Raw genomic sequence first — 17,177 nt, forward strand, 5'->3', positions numbered from 1 at the left:
GATGGCGCATTTCATCCCTTGCAAGAAGATTTCAGATGCATCCCATATCGCGAGGTTGTTCTTCTGAAAAATTGTCCATTTGCATAGAGTACCACAATCCATAACATCAGATCGAGTTTCAAAATTTTTGAGTCATTTCTGGCTTACTCTATGGCGGATGTTTGACACTTCGTTAAAATTCAGCAGCACAGCACATCCTCAAACTGATGGGCAGACGGAAGTGATTAACAGGACACTTAGTAATTTGATTCGTAGTATTTGTGGAAGCAACCTGAAGCATTGGGATCATGCCTTGGCCCAAGCTGAGTTCGCTTACAACAATGTTGTTCATAGTGGAACCAGAAGATCGCCATTCTCCATTATCTATTCAAAGGCACCAAAGCATGCTTTGGATCTAGCGCGTCTACCAAAATTTTCTAGAAAAAGTGTGGTAGTAGAAAATCTGGTAGAGAAAATACAAGCTATATAGCTAGAAGTGAAGAAGCGCCTAGAGGATGTGAATGCTAAGTACAAGGCAAAGGCGGACAAACAACGGAGGCACAAGGAGTTTCGAGAAGGAGACATGGTGATGGTTTTTCTACGCAAGGAGAGGTTTCCGGTGGGAACTTACAACAAATGGAAGCCAAGGAAGTATGGTCCATATAAGATTTTGAAAAAGGTCAAAAACAATGCATATGTAATTGATCTACCATATGATATAACAATTTCGAAGACTTTCAATGTTGTTGATATTCATGAGTACCATAACCCTGAAGAGTAGCTATATCCAGACATGAACTCGAGGGCGAGTTGTTCCCAAGTGGAGGAGACTGATGCAGGACTCTGGTTCCTAACACGGAACAGAACCGTGGAACAAGAGAGTTGAGCGAGGACATTGTAGCCATGAAGCCTTGATTCCTCTTCTCCGTGGGGTTGTTTGGATCAATCTCACTCAAGAAGAGATCAATCCCACGCTCCAGGAGAGTCGAATCAGATTAGTTTGCTTCTGAATTTTGGTTTAATCAAGTCCAGTTTAGTCTTTGTTTTAATTACTAAATTTAGTCATGTTTTGGTTCCGAATTTAGTTGGGATTAGGAGTCCTTGTTGATTTAGGATTTGCTTTATATTGGGTCCCATTGTTTAGTTTTAGGGTGATATTGTAATCCTATAAATGGATTGCTAGAAGAGTCATGCTCTTCTTCTTGTTATTCTGATTTTTTCCGGCCGCCATGGATGAATGAAAACAAGACGGTGAAACTTCAACGTAAATCCCCTGTTTTTGTGCTCTATTTTTTGGGACATTGAGGTGTTGTTTGGTTGAGCAATAGCAACCTCTTCCTCAATGTTGATTCCCCTATTTTGAGTCCGAGTCAGGTTCAACGCAGGAGATTCAAGACACGCTTCCCTCCACATCATCAAGGATTACCAAAGCAAAGTTTTAGGATCGACTGTTGTATATTTCCATCAAGGGATCATCAAAGTATATTCTTAGGATCACTAAAGCATATTTGTAGGATCAATTAAATCCCCAAGAGCATGCAACCACTGATCAAAAAATTACCAAAGCATATTCTTAGAAAATATTATTGTATATTTCTATCTTTGTATCCATTGCTATTGTAAATAATTGTGCAAATATGCTATAAAAAAAAAAAGCATAGACCTCCTTACCAAAGTAGGCTGAGATTTTTTTTTTTAACTTCAGTGCCCTTTCTACATGGTATCAGAGTCACTCTTGCCATTTCTCTAGCTGCCTCTTGCAATTTATGTCATTTTTTAGCTCTGCTCTCATCAAAACTAGCATACTCAATGGGATTGTCTTCAAATTTTACCACCCCTCAATTGCCATCCAACTTAACAAAAAATATTTTATCACTTGGAAGGCTCGCATCCAAACTCTCCTCATGCTACGGGTGGCTTCTTCGAGGACAGCAGAGCGCATCCAAGGATGGTGGCGGATAGAGTTCTACTTCATGCTGCAGAGGTTATTCGATCCATTGTGCCATTGTCTCTCAGGATGGCCAAAAAATTTGGGGCTCCAACTCTGCTCTTGTAGCGTCCTGGACCGTGCCGGTCTCCTAGAAGCCTCCACCCTGTAGCTTTCTCAAGTTGAGCTTCAACGACAGTATTGGTGGAGGAGGGAGCACTGGAGGTGTGGGATTTGTCATCAGAAACCATGATGCCAGACTGATAGCGGCAGGAGGCGGCGGATATTTGACACGATTGTCGTCAGTGTCGAACTCAGAGCCGCATGGGAGGGCATCACCTATGCGAGGCGTGTGCTGAGGGCAGATTGCATCCTCCTCGAGGAAGACTCAGCTACGGTGATCGAGTGAATCCGGAGTCGGGGATGTAGGGATAGCGGTAGGCCGTTGCTCCACGACATCCGCAGACTCCTAGGTAAGTGTGGTTCCTATCAAGCTACACATCTACAGGGAGGCGAATAGTATTGCTGACTCGGTGGCCTCTTACATGGCTCACTACTCTGGAGGTTTCACTTAGAAAGACCACGTATCTGTACCCTATCCTTTGTACTATCTTTTCTTTTCTAATTTTATTGGTTGTACCCATATCCGTCGTGTGTGAGCCGCCGTTGTACCAAAATAAAAAAAACTCTCCTCACTACCAACCAATTGTGCGACCTTGTTGATGGATCAATTTTTCCTCCATCACCAATGATTATTGCTATCGCATCAGGCGATGGAAAGATTGAGAAGACTATATCAAACCATGTATACGAGTCCTGGCTACTTGGCGATCAAATTACTTTGGTATGGCTCTTAAATAACATCTTAGTTACGGTAACGACTCATGCTGTTGGATTGTCTCATGCACGTGATATTCGGGTTGCTTTTGAACAGCTCTATCCCACCCTAGTGAGGCACAATATAGCATGCTCATGGCCGACTTCCATACCCTTAATAAGGGCTCTCTCTCCAAGAAAGATTACAAGAGGATTTGGGTGGTGGTGAGGTCCTTCACAACAAAATTTTTCGCTATGAAATTCAAAAAAAGCATGAGTTATCATGAGCGAACTGAGAGATTGAAAAAAAAAATGGTCATTTGAGGCGCATGCAAAATATTATTAAGCTAAAAAGGAGGAGAAAAGATATGGAAAAGAGAGTGACCAACTGTGTTTATAGACAAATATGAACTGTCTGCTATGGTGACTTGCTTGGGGCCACCGTAATCCACATGAATTTGAAGTTTGGATGGATCTAGGGTCATGTTGTGAAATGCACGAGTTTGTGTACCAAGTGGGTGTAATGTCCGGGCCTAATAAAGACTGGGCCCAATACTGTAGGGCCCAGTTGAAGGGTATTGGGCCAGGGTGAGAGGTTAGTGGGCCACACTGGCCCATGAAGAGCAGGACTGTCATCTCCCGCATGGGGGCTGAAAGGACAGGACCACCAGATGGCCAACGGAGAGACCCCCACAGGCATGCACAACCAGAGCCCGCCACCTCCGCCTCCTCGGCAGCTGAGCCCTGAGCTGGCCTGAAGAGAAGGGACAGCTAGTGGCTCCCGAAACCCTGAGGAAGGAGAGGATGCCACCTCTCCTTGGGGTCAAATCCTAAGCCAAGCTTTTATAACCCTAAAACCTGCTAACTCCTGATCTTTGGTATACCCTCCTAAGCCTCTAACCCTCTGAAATTACTGTACCAGAGAGCTAAGCCCTGGAGCTGGAGGCAGAAGGGACCCTGCAACCTTAGGAGAGGAAGGAGGGAGTGTATCGAGGTGATACTGCATAGCTCCGACCGGCCACAACAAGGTACGGACCCTGGTAGGTAGGTCTTACGCAGGAAAGGGGTGGAGAAACCCCTCTGTGGGGTGTTCTCCTCCCTGTTTCATCAACGAAACAGAGAGGAGGAGACCGGCACAGTGAGGATCAACACTGACAGGGGAGACCGGAGGAGGACCCTCGGGCTGCGGGCCGGACCCACAGGCTGCGGGCCGGACCCACAGGCCGCGGGCTGGCCCGAGGACGGCCAAGCTCAGGCCCATGTCCACCCGGGCCGAGCCCAACCGGACTTGGCCTGCGGGTGACTGGCCCTGGCTGCGGCCGCCCTAGGGCTGAGGGGCAGCCAAGGGCTGCCGGGTCTGGCCGTGCTGGTGACAAACGCGGCCTCAAGGCCACCAGCCTCAGCCGAGCCCCGCCCCTCCGCCGGCCGAGAGGTGGTGGCGCGGCATCCACAAAAAAAAAAAAAAAGAAGAAGGGGAAAAAGGGACCGGCCTCCCGCCGCCGTTGCCCGAGGGAGGAGCACCCCTTCGGCCGGTGGATCGGGGGGCGCTGCATCTCCCCGGTCGCCTGCGGCAGGAGAGAAAAGGGGCGGAGGGCGGAAGGGAACCGAAAGAGAAGGCGGCCGGAGAGAGGCTTCGGCCGGAACGGGGGGGTTTCGGTGGAAAGCGAGGGAGACGAAGAGACCGGAGGAGAGAGAGAGCCACGGGCGGAAAGAGGCTGAAGCCTCTGGAACCTCCGAGAAGAGCCCTTAACGGGCTGCCTAATGGGTCGGATCTAAGTTCAGGTCCGAAACCCGTTAGGCCCAAATAGCCTGAATTGGTTTGGGTAAATCCAATTTTGGGGTTGATCCTAGCTTAATCGAATTAAATGGGTCAACTTAAGTCTAAATAGTGTTGGGTCCGAACCTGACCAAGCCTGAATAAACCCAAATTAAGCAAATTGGGCTAAACCTGAACCAATTAAACTCAATTCAGCTGGGTCCGAACCATGTTCATAACATGTTGACTCCAGCAAGCCCAATTAGCCCTAAATCAGGCCCAACCCTTTCATTAGAGGCCTAATTAGGCCTTGTAGACTCAAATTTACTTCAATTGAACTACAATTTATGACAAATAGAGGATAATGTGAGTCTTCTAATATGGTTTTAAGAATCAAAGACTCGTCGTCCGGACTCAAAGAATTGATAACAACTTATTGTAAGTAACCTGTCATAATCTTCTATGGATCACGCATGTAAGTAACCCGTCTTAATTTTATTGTAGATCATGTATTATAAGAATGAGTGTTATTATGCAATTTAAATTGCATATATGTTTTGTGAAAAATGGAAGCAATCTGTTCTAATCCTGTTATGAATCATGCCATGTTTACTAACATCTCCTAAGCATTTTTTTTAAGTATATATAATTCATGCATAATATGTTATGATGGATAAGTAACTTGCCTGATCTCATAAACTATGGCCATGTATGCACCATGATTATGCTGATATTTTAATCATGCATGTAAGTTAATATAGCGAAATTCTATCTAGCCGAGAGGCACTATAATGGGCTCAAAGATGCTACTGATCGAATGCAACTGAGCTAGTCTTGCCAGTGGCCGAGAATGACTAAGCTGGCCTTGCCAGTGGCCGAGAATGACTAAGCTGGCCTTGCCAGTGGCCGAGAATGACTAAGCTGGCCCCGCTAGTGGCCGAGAATGACTTCGCAGTAGCATCCGAGAGAATGGACCACGGCATGCCGGGGTACGATTTCATATGTATACTTTATGCAAATGTCTGTCTGACTTAAAATACTGCTCTGTTTACCTCGTATACATATTATGCCATGATAAATTGTTAGATAATATGCATGTCAGCTTCTCAAACCCTGATAAACATGTTTAGCCTATTGGTTGATTTGATAAAATTACGCAGGATTACTTACTGAGCCGTGTAGCTCATGCATGTTTGTTTTTCATTTTCTTCCAGATCCTCACCAGTGATCGCCATCAGATATATTTTTCTTTTGTTAAGAGCTTCGTTATTTTTGGAGAAGCCTACATACTTTTGTACATTTGAACAGTATAGAAGTTTTGTATTTTTGTATCAGCCTTCAAGGTTGTACTGCAAATATTCTAATATATGAAAGTTTGAAATCTATTGGCTACCTGCTACCCCTGTATGAGGCTGCGTGCTATTGTGGGCGATAGTCGGCAATGGCACGGCCGTGTGACGGATTCGGGTCCGGGGCGTGACAGTGGGTTCATTTACGGTAGCAAGATTGGCTCGTGGCGGATTGTACTTAGCCTGATATGACTGGTTAAAATGGTGGTAACAATTTAAAGTAGTATGGCCGTACTTTCAGCAGACTTGACTTTGAATTGAGCTTTGGAGTCGGCCACAATTGGTGGTTGAACCAAGTGAGTTAAAGCTCTTCTACCAATAAGAGTTGGTCGAATTATAAAAGCCATGTGAAAAAAAAAGCTGGAGTACCCTAGGTTGCTGCATAGAGGGCCGGCTCAACTCTTATACGACTGAGGCGAAATTCCACCCATAGCAGGAAAAGTTTGTGAATCTAGAGTCTCATTCGTGCATCATGTTGATGTAGTATGCTGTTTAACTCATCACAGCTTGCAACAATACCAATGGTGAGAAGAGTGGAGACAAGGTCATATACACAGGCCCAAGCCCAGAATAGTATCTAATAGCGAAGATCTGCAGGTGCCACTAGTAGATTAGTAGCAGCTAGATTGTCTAAGATTATCTTGGCTTTTTGTAGGTAATTTTCCATGGAGAGCAAGCCCATATTGATAGAATGAAAGTCCGTCATAAATATGCTATATGATGCCTCAATTTGGGTGGCATTGGACCATTCAAGAACAACCTAGATATCACATGCATGACGCAATCTGACAACGAGTCACCGTTGCATCTGAGATATTAATCAAGAGCCATGCCAAAGCAATTTGATCACGAAGTAGCCAGAACTTATATGCAGGGTTCGATGTAGTCTCTTCAGTCTTGCCATCATCCGAAGCAACACCAATCATTGGTGATGGAGGAAAATCTGATCCATCAATAAGATCCCATACTTACTTGGTGGTGAGGAAAGATTGGATGCGTATATTCTAGGTGATATAGTTATCTCGGTTAAGTTGGACAGCAATTGAAGTGTGTTTGACACATGGGTGGTAAAATTTGAAGACAATCTCGTTGAGAAAGCTAGTTTTGATAAGAACGGAGGAAAAAAGGGCTAGAAAAATTGCAAGAGAGGCTCAAATACAATGGAGAAAGGAAATTGGAGTTATGAAAAAAATTCTCCCTCAACCTACTTTAATGAGGAGGTCTATGTATTCTTTTATAGCATATCTATACGGTTATTTACAATAGTAATATATACAAGGATGGAAATATACAACAATAGATTCCAAGAATATATTTTGGTAATCCCTTGATGCAAATATACAACAATAGATCCCAAGAATATGCTTTGGTAGTCTCTTGATAAGTGGCTACATGATTTTGGAGATTTAATAGATCCCACGAATATACTTTAAGCCCTATTTGGCAAAGCATTTGATAGGCCAGAATGCACTTTCTGACCCTCCAAAAGTATTTTTAAATTAAAAAAAAGGGTATTTGATAAAGAAATTAGAAAGTTGTTTTAGCTTTGCTAGGAAGCTAAAAATATCTATTTGGAAAAGAAAAAGCTCCAAAATGGAGCTTTTTTGAAAAAATACTTTTAGCAAGCGTCAGAAAACTATTTTAGATTTATAAAAAAAAAATAGACCAAAATACCTATAATAAAATCATACAATTACAGAAAGTGTCCCTTTATATCATAATGCACGAAGAAAGAAAAATATTAATATATAATGATAATAATTATAATATTTTATACCAAAATATTGTATTATAATATAAATATAATATTATGTTACATTATATCATAATACATTGATATGTTATGTTATATAATATCAAATTATGTTATATTATTATGCTATAATATATAATATTATATTAACTATATCAGAATAACATTATATTATATTATAATAATGTTATACTATGTCATATATTTATGTATTAATACATATTATATTTTATTATACTCTGTTGTATAATAATATGTAATGTTCTTTATAGTTATTTTATCATACTAAAAGTACTTTTTCAATTTGTTTGTCAAATACATATTAAAGTTCTACAGCACTTTAGAAATATAGTTACCAAACAACAAATAACTTTTTTATAAAAGTTCTACTTCAACAAAGCTTTACTTCAAAATGCTTTACTTCTAAAAGTTTTACTGCCAACAGTTCTGCCAAATGGAGCCTCAGTAATCCTAAGAATATGCTTTGGTAATTCCTTAATAAAAATATAAAATAAGAGATTTCAATAATATGCTTTGATAATCTCTTGATAAGTGGTTGCATGACCTTGAAGATTTATATGGTCAACATTGTTAGACTTGAGGCTTATAACTTTAGTGGTGGGCCAATTTTCTTCGATTGATATGTATTGCCAATCCCCGACTACCACTACAAATTATTCATCTTTGGCTCACCTTCCAACAACTCCTTGAAGTCATGCCCTTCACCACCTGGTTGGCACTAGTAGTGTTAATAGGGCAAAGCACTTCTTTTTGTCGTTGATCTTAGTGCTCTGGTCATGGGGCCTAGGGCTGAGCACAATGTCACTACCAAAGCGAAGCAATGTTTGGATTAGGAGCCATAGCAAGCATGATCGATCTTCCTTCAAGGTTAGGGTTTTTTTTTTTTTGGCTTTAAAATAAGGGGAAGAGGGGAGGAAGAGACAAGCCCACCCCCGCGTAGCAGCTCCTACTGGGCCCCCACCCCGCCAGGAGAATATTCGATGCGAGTAGAAATGACCATGTGTTGGGCACCCCGGCCGGTTTTACTCATACCCTCCCCACCCGTGGGCCGGTTCGGTTACCCGACCCGACCCTCCGTGTAAGTACGTCACATCTGGCACCACCCAGGCTACCAGCCAACCAGTAGCGCTTCCAGACCCCGTGTCCAGACGTAGGGCATCCGGTCCCCAAATTTAATCGACGCCCGTGCGTTTCGAACCTGGAACCACTTGGTTGGAAGCAAACGCCCCGTTCCAACTGGGCTACCACCTTGGTGGCTGGTTAGGGTTTTCGGCCATCATTGGAAACCTCATCATGGGTGAGGGTGGGGATAGTGTTACAACCAGTATTCTGCTACTCGATAATGAGGCAACGTGTGAGGTTTTGAAGGAAAACCTTTAGAGCTAGACCAGCTCTATATTTTTCAATATCTATGAGTTTACAATTAGAAGGTTTACTTATCAAAGTCCAAACTTTATTTTTCTTCATTGAATTAATTTCTTCAACTAGCATCGATCTGGAACTTGGAATCTTTATTTTCTATAAGTTGATAAAATTACCAAACTCCATAACAAGTATTTAATGGTTTCTTTAAGACAAACAAATTGGTTTAAAGGATTAGAAAATTTCTTTAGCTCCTTAAGTTATATAAACCTTTAGTAAAAACTTTATATAATATTTATATGGATTAAGCACTAAAAAGTGTTTTCACACCTCCTCACTATAACTCTTAATAATATAGTGCTTAAAATGTTACTATCATGATGCAAAAATATCATTATACATGTAATGCTACTTTTTTATTGATAATATTTTTTAAAATATTAATACTATCAAATCATATATACCATAACACTCTACTATTATAATATATATTGTAAATATTATTCTTTGATATTAATAGTGTATGTGAACTATTATCACATAAACTATAATGTAACAACTGAAGAGTAGTTTTCTTATCTTTACTATATAAAAATATGAGTTTCAAAAACTAAAAATATTCATTCATTATTATATTTTCTATTTTTCTATATTACATATAATTCTGGCTATATGCAAATAAGAAAAACAAAATTAAAATACTGATTTTAACAAAAACAAAGAAATGTCACTTAATTACAATAATAGCAAAAAACAAATATCTAACAACATAAGAAAGATCAATAACAAATATTTAAGGAAATGGTTGTACCAAAAAATTATAATAGAAAATAAATAATAAAAATTTAAAATACCAACTATTTAATATATAATAAAATACTTTTATGAGATTGTACCAAACAATCTTTTCTCTTTGTTATCATCTCACTAGTATTTGTTAGAATAGATAAATAAATAAATTAAAATCATGTTGCAAATAAATAAAAAATATCATAACAGAAAAAATAAGTGAGTAAGAAAATTAAAAAAAAATTAGAAATACTAGTTATAGATGGATGTGGAAATAGTTAATTACAGTATTTGTAAGAATAGATACATATAGAAAAGTCCAGAAAAATGCAAACAAATAAAAAATATAATTATTTATAATATTATTTTTATAATATATATGCTATAATTAGAATTCTACAGTATTGTTTTCTTCAAGCATGCATTGTACATGCTCAGATACTAGTTTTAGAAAATAAATAAATAAATAAATTATTTTTAAAAATTTTGATAACCAAATATAATTTGGTATAAATTCCTAGTATAGCTATGCTGCCTAGTATATCTTTCTTATTCTCATTTTCGTTATCTCCTACCAAGCACCGTCTTGGATTCCAATGCCTAGATATCTAGAAAAACAGATAGGAAAAGTTATTTTAACTACCATTTTTGTAGGGCAAGCCCTTCTTTCCTTGGAGAGGAGATTTGTAAAAATATATTAAACTAATTTTACATGATCGTCATATTGCATGGGTGTAAATATAGGAGATAGGTGGTGACTATTCGTTCTAGGCCTCTAGCACATACTTCAATAATTGGGTATTCTAAAAGAGGAAGGCAAGAGGATAATTAGCCCAAAAAATACAGTTTTATTTTTTTTTCTTTATGCTGAAACAGATAATTCATACTATTTTAATATGAATACATCTAAAAAAACAAAAAATAATATATCTCTTAATGCCTCCGGGGCAAGCAAACTATCCATTCATGATATGTTGTCGGAATAATGAGCAACAAAGAAGGCCACTCGGTCTACGGCTTCAGGTGTTCTGCAGCAAAAGATGGGCATTAACCTTTTTTAGGTTGCCTTTGGATCTAAAAGATTACGGTTTAGGAGAGTCATCCTCCACTCCACGAGATGGAACCAGCCAATCACGAATTAGGTAAGGTAGTGCGACCAAGTAATACTTCGATCGTCACTCATGTCTTTGCCATTCCAGGAGGACCACACGGACTGGCGCCCAACTGTCAGTGAAACGGTGTGGGGCAGGGCATTTTGGATAAGAACGTAATGAGAAGCCAACCTCGTGATCAAATTATTTTATCTTCACAACGTGCATACCACGTGACGCGACGGGATTGGAGCCTCAGACAGCTCGACTTTGAGTGGCACCTCCTGAAAATTAAAAGAAAATTAAAAGAATCAGGTGGGCTTTAATCCCAAAGCTTGAACCTTAAAAACATGTTGCTATGATAAATAAATCACCGAATCTGTATCACCATGATAGTTTTAACTTTTACGGGCTATCTATGAAAGGTCTTATGAGCTCGTTGGATTGGACTACTAGACCAAACTCTATACAAAGGGCTCTCTGAGGCCTAGCCTCATTGGGTCGGAGCGTCGGGCAGGGCCGAAGGCCCTCTTCCAACCCTCCTATATACCTCCCATCTCTCAAAGATTAACCCACCTTTGAGCTCAGTCGAGCCCTCTCCTCTCTCTTTCTTCTACTTCTTCGGTGGCTTCCAATTGTTTTGTTGCTCTGTTCCGAGATCTTCTTCCTATTTCAAGCACCGCTTCCGCTAGTCCACAAGACCGAGCCTCCGTCGACTGAGATTCACCACCTTCGTTGTCCGCTGGTAAGCTTTCTTCCCCAGTTCTTTTGTTCCAACCCTCTATTTCGATCCAAGCCAAGCTGTTTCTTTTTTTCTGCCAGCCACTGTAGCTGCCGTCAGCCGCCACCTGCTGTCAACGACTGCCCATCGACCACCAAGGCTTGGCCATCGCCGAACCTTCTTTCCTCTCCTCTCTTCCTTCTTCTCTACCCTCTCTTCCTTCTCAACATTTCCTTCCTCTTAGTTTTTATTTCTTTCTGTTAAAATCATATGATTGATTAGGATCATAATTGATTTGTGATTGATTGTACCAAACTTAGTTCGCCTTACCAAATTTTACCTTAATTGATTTGTAATTAATTGTGCCAAACTTCGTCAGCCTCTTAATCTATGTAAAGACTGCTCATGTACATTGTAACAGACAGGCAGAAATACAATTCTCTTCTCTCTCGTTCTTAAAATATTTCAATATAGTATCAGAGCAGCCAATCTAATGCCTAACTAGGATATCTATACTGATGACCTCCTAGGGCTACGGGCCCACGACTTCTGCCATGCAGTGCATCACCTAGTGGAACCTCGATTTCACGGAGATGAGAGAGTTAATCTCCCTGTGCACACGCTTCCAATGCTCCTGTTCCTCCGTAGTAGTCCCGGAGCGTTAATTCTCTTCTCTCTTGCTCTTCAAATATTTCAATACTTTCCATACTCAATTTCCTATATTTATTTATTAATCCCTATAAAAACATGGATTCCATTGTTCCTCCCTAGTTACTAATCTATCCCTGGCCCATGGGCCAGATGCTGGATGATTTATGCCTCCATGACGAACCAAACCCAGACCTCTGACTGAACCCAAACTAAGAATCTCTCTCCTCTCCCTCATTCTCTCTATACAGATTTAGGGATCTTAGTGTAAGTTTTACTTTCCTTGTTGCTTGGATCCAAGTTGACCCAGTTTGGAGATTCTAAACCGCCCCGGTATCCAAGCAGGAGATCGGCCTATTACTACAATCCCAGCTAGATCTTTTAAAATTCCCCCGCTTTTGATCTTCATATGACTAGTTAAATTTTCCTTACTTAGACCGACCTAAGCAGTCAGACACAGTCGTCTGACAGACCTGATTTGGAGGCATGAGGTCGTTCTTGAGTAGCGTTTAATTTTAACTTCACTTGACTTCTAGAATGATGATGAAATGTATAATGTTTTAATTAGATTAAAACAACTAGACATGACCCGTCTAACTAGAGTGAGTTTTTGAAGTAATAAAAGGTAAGTAATATAATGCTTCAAAGTGTATTTTTCAAATTTTTGGTAAAATAATAAATATTTGATTTAATATTAATTATGATATATGTTTTATACTTAATTAAATAGGTCAGGAATGTTAATATTATGATTATTTTAAAATATGTTATGTGCTCTATTATGAAATTTAGAAAATGTGACCATATGAAAAATCTATTTTTATAAGTATGCATTCTCAGTACGGTTATGATCTGATATGGCCCCACCAATAGAGATTATTCGTTGGCCCTGTTGACTCATAATATGTAAGAAACTTGTTTCGACACCGCACTACCGGTAATAAAAATAATGGTATTTAGGACACCGTGCCATCAATAGTTAATAATATTGATTTTTGGTACTTTGTGTATTTGGACCCATGCCACTGGGTTACGTGACCATAGCCTGACTTCTGATTTCTGGTATCTCTTTGTGAAAGCAATAGTATATTTAAAAAAAATATGCATTATTCGAGAAATAATTTATTTTTAATCAATATTTTATGCTTTTGATTAGTTATTTAACATGCTTTGATCCTACTTTGGGGTATTATATTGCTTAGTAGGCTAGTATAGCTCATTATTATATTTTTTCTATTTTTCAGATCTGGATGTATAATTGCTCGGAACTTGAGTAGTGCTCTAGTTATTTTGAAGACGCTTTCAGTTATTGGAGTTTTAGTTAGTCTAGTTAGAATTTTTTATGTTAGTAGTTAGTATATGTTGGCTTATGTCACTTTGGAACTATTGTAAGAATAATTTGAATAAATTCTTATTTGAATAATTTTTTAAGAAAATATTATTGATTGATATGATCTATAGCCTTGCATACTTGCATGATCCGTTATAAAGATATGCGGCGTCTGTTCTGCTCTGAATTCGGGACACAACAGGCTTAGATTCAAGCCCTTGACACATACGGGCTATCAGTCTTTTGTTGTTAACCAGAGAAGTCCTACAGGAGAGATTTTTCCTCTCTATTTTTAATTTTTATTTTATTTTCTTTTACATTTTTTTCCAATGATCGAGCCCTTTGAGTCAGATCTCCATGCAACTGTGCCCGTGATAAAAGATTTTTGATTGTGCTAGATTCGTTATCGCCTAAAATCTACAAACCAACAAAATAAAGAGACAATATATCAAGCAAGAGTCTCGTGGCATGTAGATGGAAAAAAAAAATTAAAAAATAATAATAAAAGAAAAACAATGGCATCCATGGACCCACATTGATTCCAGCCTCCAAGCTTCTTTGTGGCCTTTCCTGGAGTGCCTCCAAGGAATCCCTGAGAGTCGAACTATAGAACAAATTTACCAAATTAACGCCAGGTCTCGTCGCCTTCCTCAGACCCCGGCGCGTGCGTGTGTGTGTGTATATATATATATCGCTGCATCTCCGGGTTTCCATGCTTTCCGGTCAAAGATACCACGCAACAACAGGTAGCAGTTCAAAGGTCTGCCACCGCCCACCCCTTTGTCCTTCCCTTGAAACAGGGACGCCTCACCGAAACCCTCAACAGCCATGGCGTCGGCTGCACCCTCCCAAACACCAGCCAGCCTTCTGCCCTAACATGTCGCCATCTCATCGGTCAACAAATGACGGGCCCCACAGTGGAAACAATCATATCCTGACACCTGGAAGAACAGGGCCAGCTGGTGCCCAGAAATGGAGAGCTAATCCATGGGCCCTGCCCTTTGGTTGCGGGAGAAGGGAAGAGGATGAGGTTGGCCGTTGGGAATCAGGGAAGGGGCGGGCTGAAATAGTGGGAGAAGGACGGTGTGGGGTGAGAAGTTGGAGATCCGTCCGGGATTCGGAGCGAAGTTTTCTCAAACCTGTCACCGCCCACGAAGACGCGTAAAGGACGGGGTGGAGGCCAGCTGACTCCAACCGTCAAAAACGCGGCCGAATCGGTCCGGAATTTAGTAAACAAGGAAAGAGCCAAGGCAAGATACGGGGACGGGTCGCTGTCGGGGGAAAGTCGGTTTTTGTCTCTTTGTGACAAGTGGTTCCCCTCGCGGCTTCCCGGCTGCTCCCACTGGAATGGCGATTGCGAGTTTCACGCAAACGTGGCAGTCAAATATGGGCCCCGGAAATGTGAAAAGATCGGCGATGTCAATGAGGCGCGCTTAGGCAAGCATAATTATTTTTTTCAATAGAATAATTTAAATTAATCAAATATAAATATATTTTTTAGAAATTAAAAAATAAAATATTAAAAAATTGAATGGCAAAATACATCAAAAAAAAAACTCATAATATAGATTCCATATGATTTTCACATGAGATGTCATCCGATGGGCCTTTACAAAAAAAAAACTAGCTCTTACATATAGATTCCATATGATTCCCACATGAGTTCAACAAACTAGTTCTTACAAAAAAAAAATAATTTTATAATTTCAATATTAACAGCCGCATATTTTCAGCACTTTCTTTGTGCCCAAGATAATTATCGGAATGACAAATTCAAAAAAAAAAATCAAAATCCTCCTGTAATTATTTCTGTTTTTTCTCTTTCATAAACTGTTGCATAATAGTGAAGCTACGGGCCGGGGTATTGCTTTTGGCTGTTACAGTGGCTTTATGCAATAATTGTTATGTTATTTTGCAGAAACCTAATAATAGAATAACTGAAATAGAGTAGCATCCAAATTAATAGCATCATATTTAAAGAATAAACAAGTATAATTTTATCTAAATTATCAATATTTGTAAAATTTCTACTCATGTCAGGGTGATGAAAAAGATTTGTTCATGTATATGGGTTGTCGCTCGCATACTGTTCTTTCCTCAGCCCCGAAGGCATCGGCTGAAAACACTCCACCCCTTTGTTCCAATTGACGTCAGTACGTGGTCAGAGCCTGACCGAAACCGTCAAACGAAAGCCATTGGCTGGACTCATCCCAGATTCTTTCTGTATCTCAACTGGAAAAATTCGCGACTCGCGACGCGCCACGTCCCAAGAAATTAAAATGAGGGAGGGGGGGTGGACTGCCCGCATCCAGCTGGCCCCGCCGCCCTTCCTCTCTCCACTCCGCGTGCCGCGTTCCACAGTGACCTCGCGCCGCCTTCCGTTACTTATAAATCCCAACCTCGTCCCCTGCAATTCGAACACGAGCTCGTTAGATTCTGCTCTCTCAAAACTCCAACAGTCTTATCTCACTCTCATTTAAGGAATCAATTAGTTCGGAATAATTTTGGAGGCTTCTACCGATGGAGTACTTGGGCAGCGATTCGAGATCGCCATCGACATCGGCGGAGTACGAGTACGCGACGGTGTCGTCGGCGCCGCCGAAGCGGCCGGCGGGGCGCACCAAGTTCCGGGAGACGCGGCATCCCGTGTACAAGGGAGTGCGGCGGCGGGGATCCGCCGGACGGTGGGTGTGCGAGGTCCGCGAGCCGAACAAGAAGTCGCGGATTTGGCTGGGGACGTTCCCCACCGCCGAGATGGCGGCGCGGGCACACGATGTCGCCGCTATCGCGCTTCGCGGCCGATCGGCCTGCCTCAATTTTGCGGACTCTGCCTCGCTGCTTCCGGCGCTTCCCCGGTTCTCCAGCACCAAGGATATCCAGCGGGCGGCCGTCGAAGCCGCCGAGGCGTTCCGGCCATCGCCGGAGCGGGGCAACGTTAGTACTTCCGGCACCGCTGCAGCACAGATGGAGAGCTCATCGGAGGGGGCGGCGACGCCCGTGCAACCGTCGGAGGGGACTATAGGCGGCGGCGACAGCGACCATGGAGTCGATGTCATGTTTTATGACGACATGGGATTGGGGATGCACGGTTTCTACTATACGAGTATGGGGGAGACGTTGCTGGAGGAGCCGCCTCCGGCGGTGGCGGCCGGAGGATGGGAGAATAGTAATTGGGCTGAGGCGGAGACTGGTGCTGACGTGTCGCTGTGGAGCTACTCCATTTAATGATATGATATGGCGCTTCATGTGCATTAGCTTCGTACTTGGGGTAGGAAGGATTGAAATGGTACCTAAATTTTTTTTCTCATGGTACAAGGAACGGGGATTTGGGATCGCTGGTTGTTTGCTTGAGGGAAATAAGTTGGTTAGCAGCATTCAGGCTATTCAGTCGTAAGGCTGCAACCTGATTATTTGATTGATTCATCATAATGGCGGTCATTCTTTATTGATAGATAATTGTTTGGGAAGACCCTTAAAGGTTTTTCTTTCTTTTTTTTATTTTTCTGAGATTTGTGGTTGTTTGATATGTCCCAAAAGCTGAGATGTGAAAATCTGAAAAGGGGGTTTGCCCTATGAAATGAACCTCTTTTCACCGAATCCTGTCAAGGAAAAAAGAAAGAGACTTTGGATCAGTG

General features: G+C 41.2%; 1 protein-coding gene across 1 annotated transcript; it reads left to right on the top strand.

Annotated features, from left to right (window-relative positions):
* The first annotated feature begins 15,921 nt into the window (after window positions 1–15,921).
* Window positions 15,922–17,139, top strand: LOC103717943 (dehydration-responsive element-binding protein 1C-like). Its single transcript, XM_008806528.4, has one exon. It carries the CDS (start codon window positions 16,063–16,065, stop codon window positions 16,765–16,767), a length of 705 nt encoding a protein of 234 aa, XP_008804750.2. The 5' UTR covers window positions 15,922–16,062; the 3' UTR covers window positions 16,768–17,139.
* The last annotated feature ends 38 nt before the right edge of the window (window positions 17,140–17,177 follow it).

Source organism: Phoenix dactylifera, chromosome 17 (genome assembly GCF_009389715.1).
Source record: "Phoenix dactylifera cultivar Barhee BC4 chromosome 17, palm_55x_up_171113_PBpolish2nd_filt_p, whole genome shotgun sequence".
Taxonomy (NCBI): domain Eukaryota; kingdom Viridiplantae; phylum Streptophyta; class Magnoliopsida; order Arecales; family Arecaceae; genus Phoenix; species Phoenix dactylifera.

Coding starts and splice junctions, on each gene's coding strand:
- LOC103717943 (XM_008806528.4), top strand. CDS start 16,063: ATGGAGTACTTGGGCAGCGATTCGAGATCGCCATCGACATCGGCGGAG.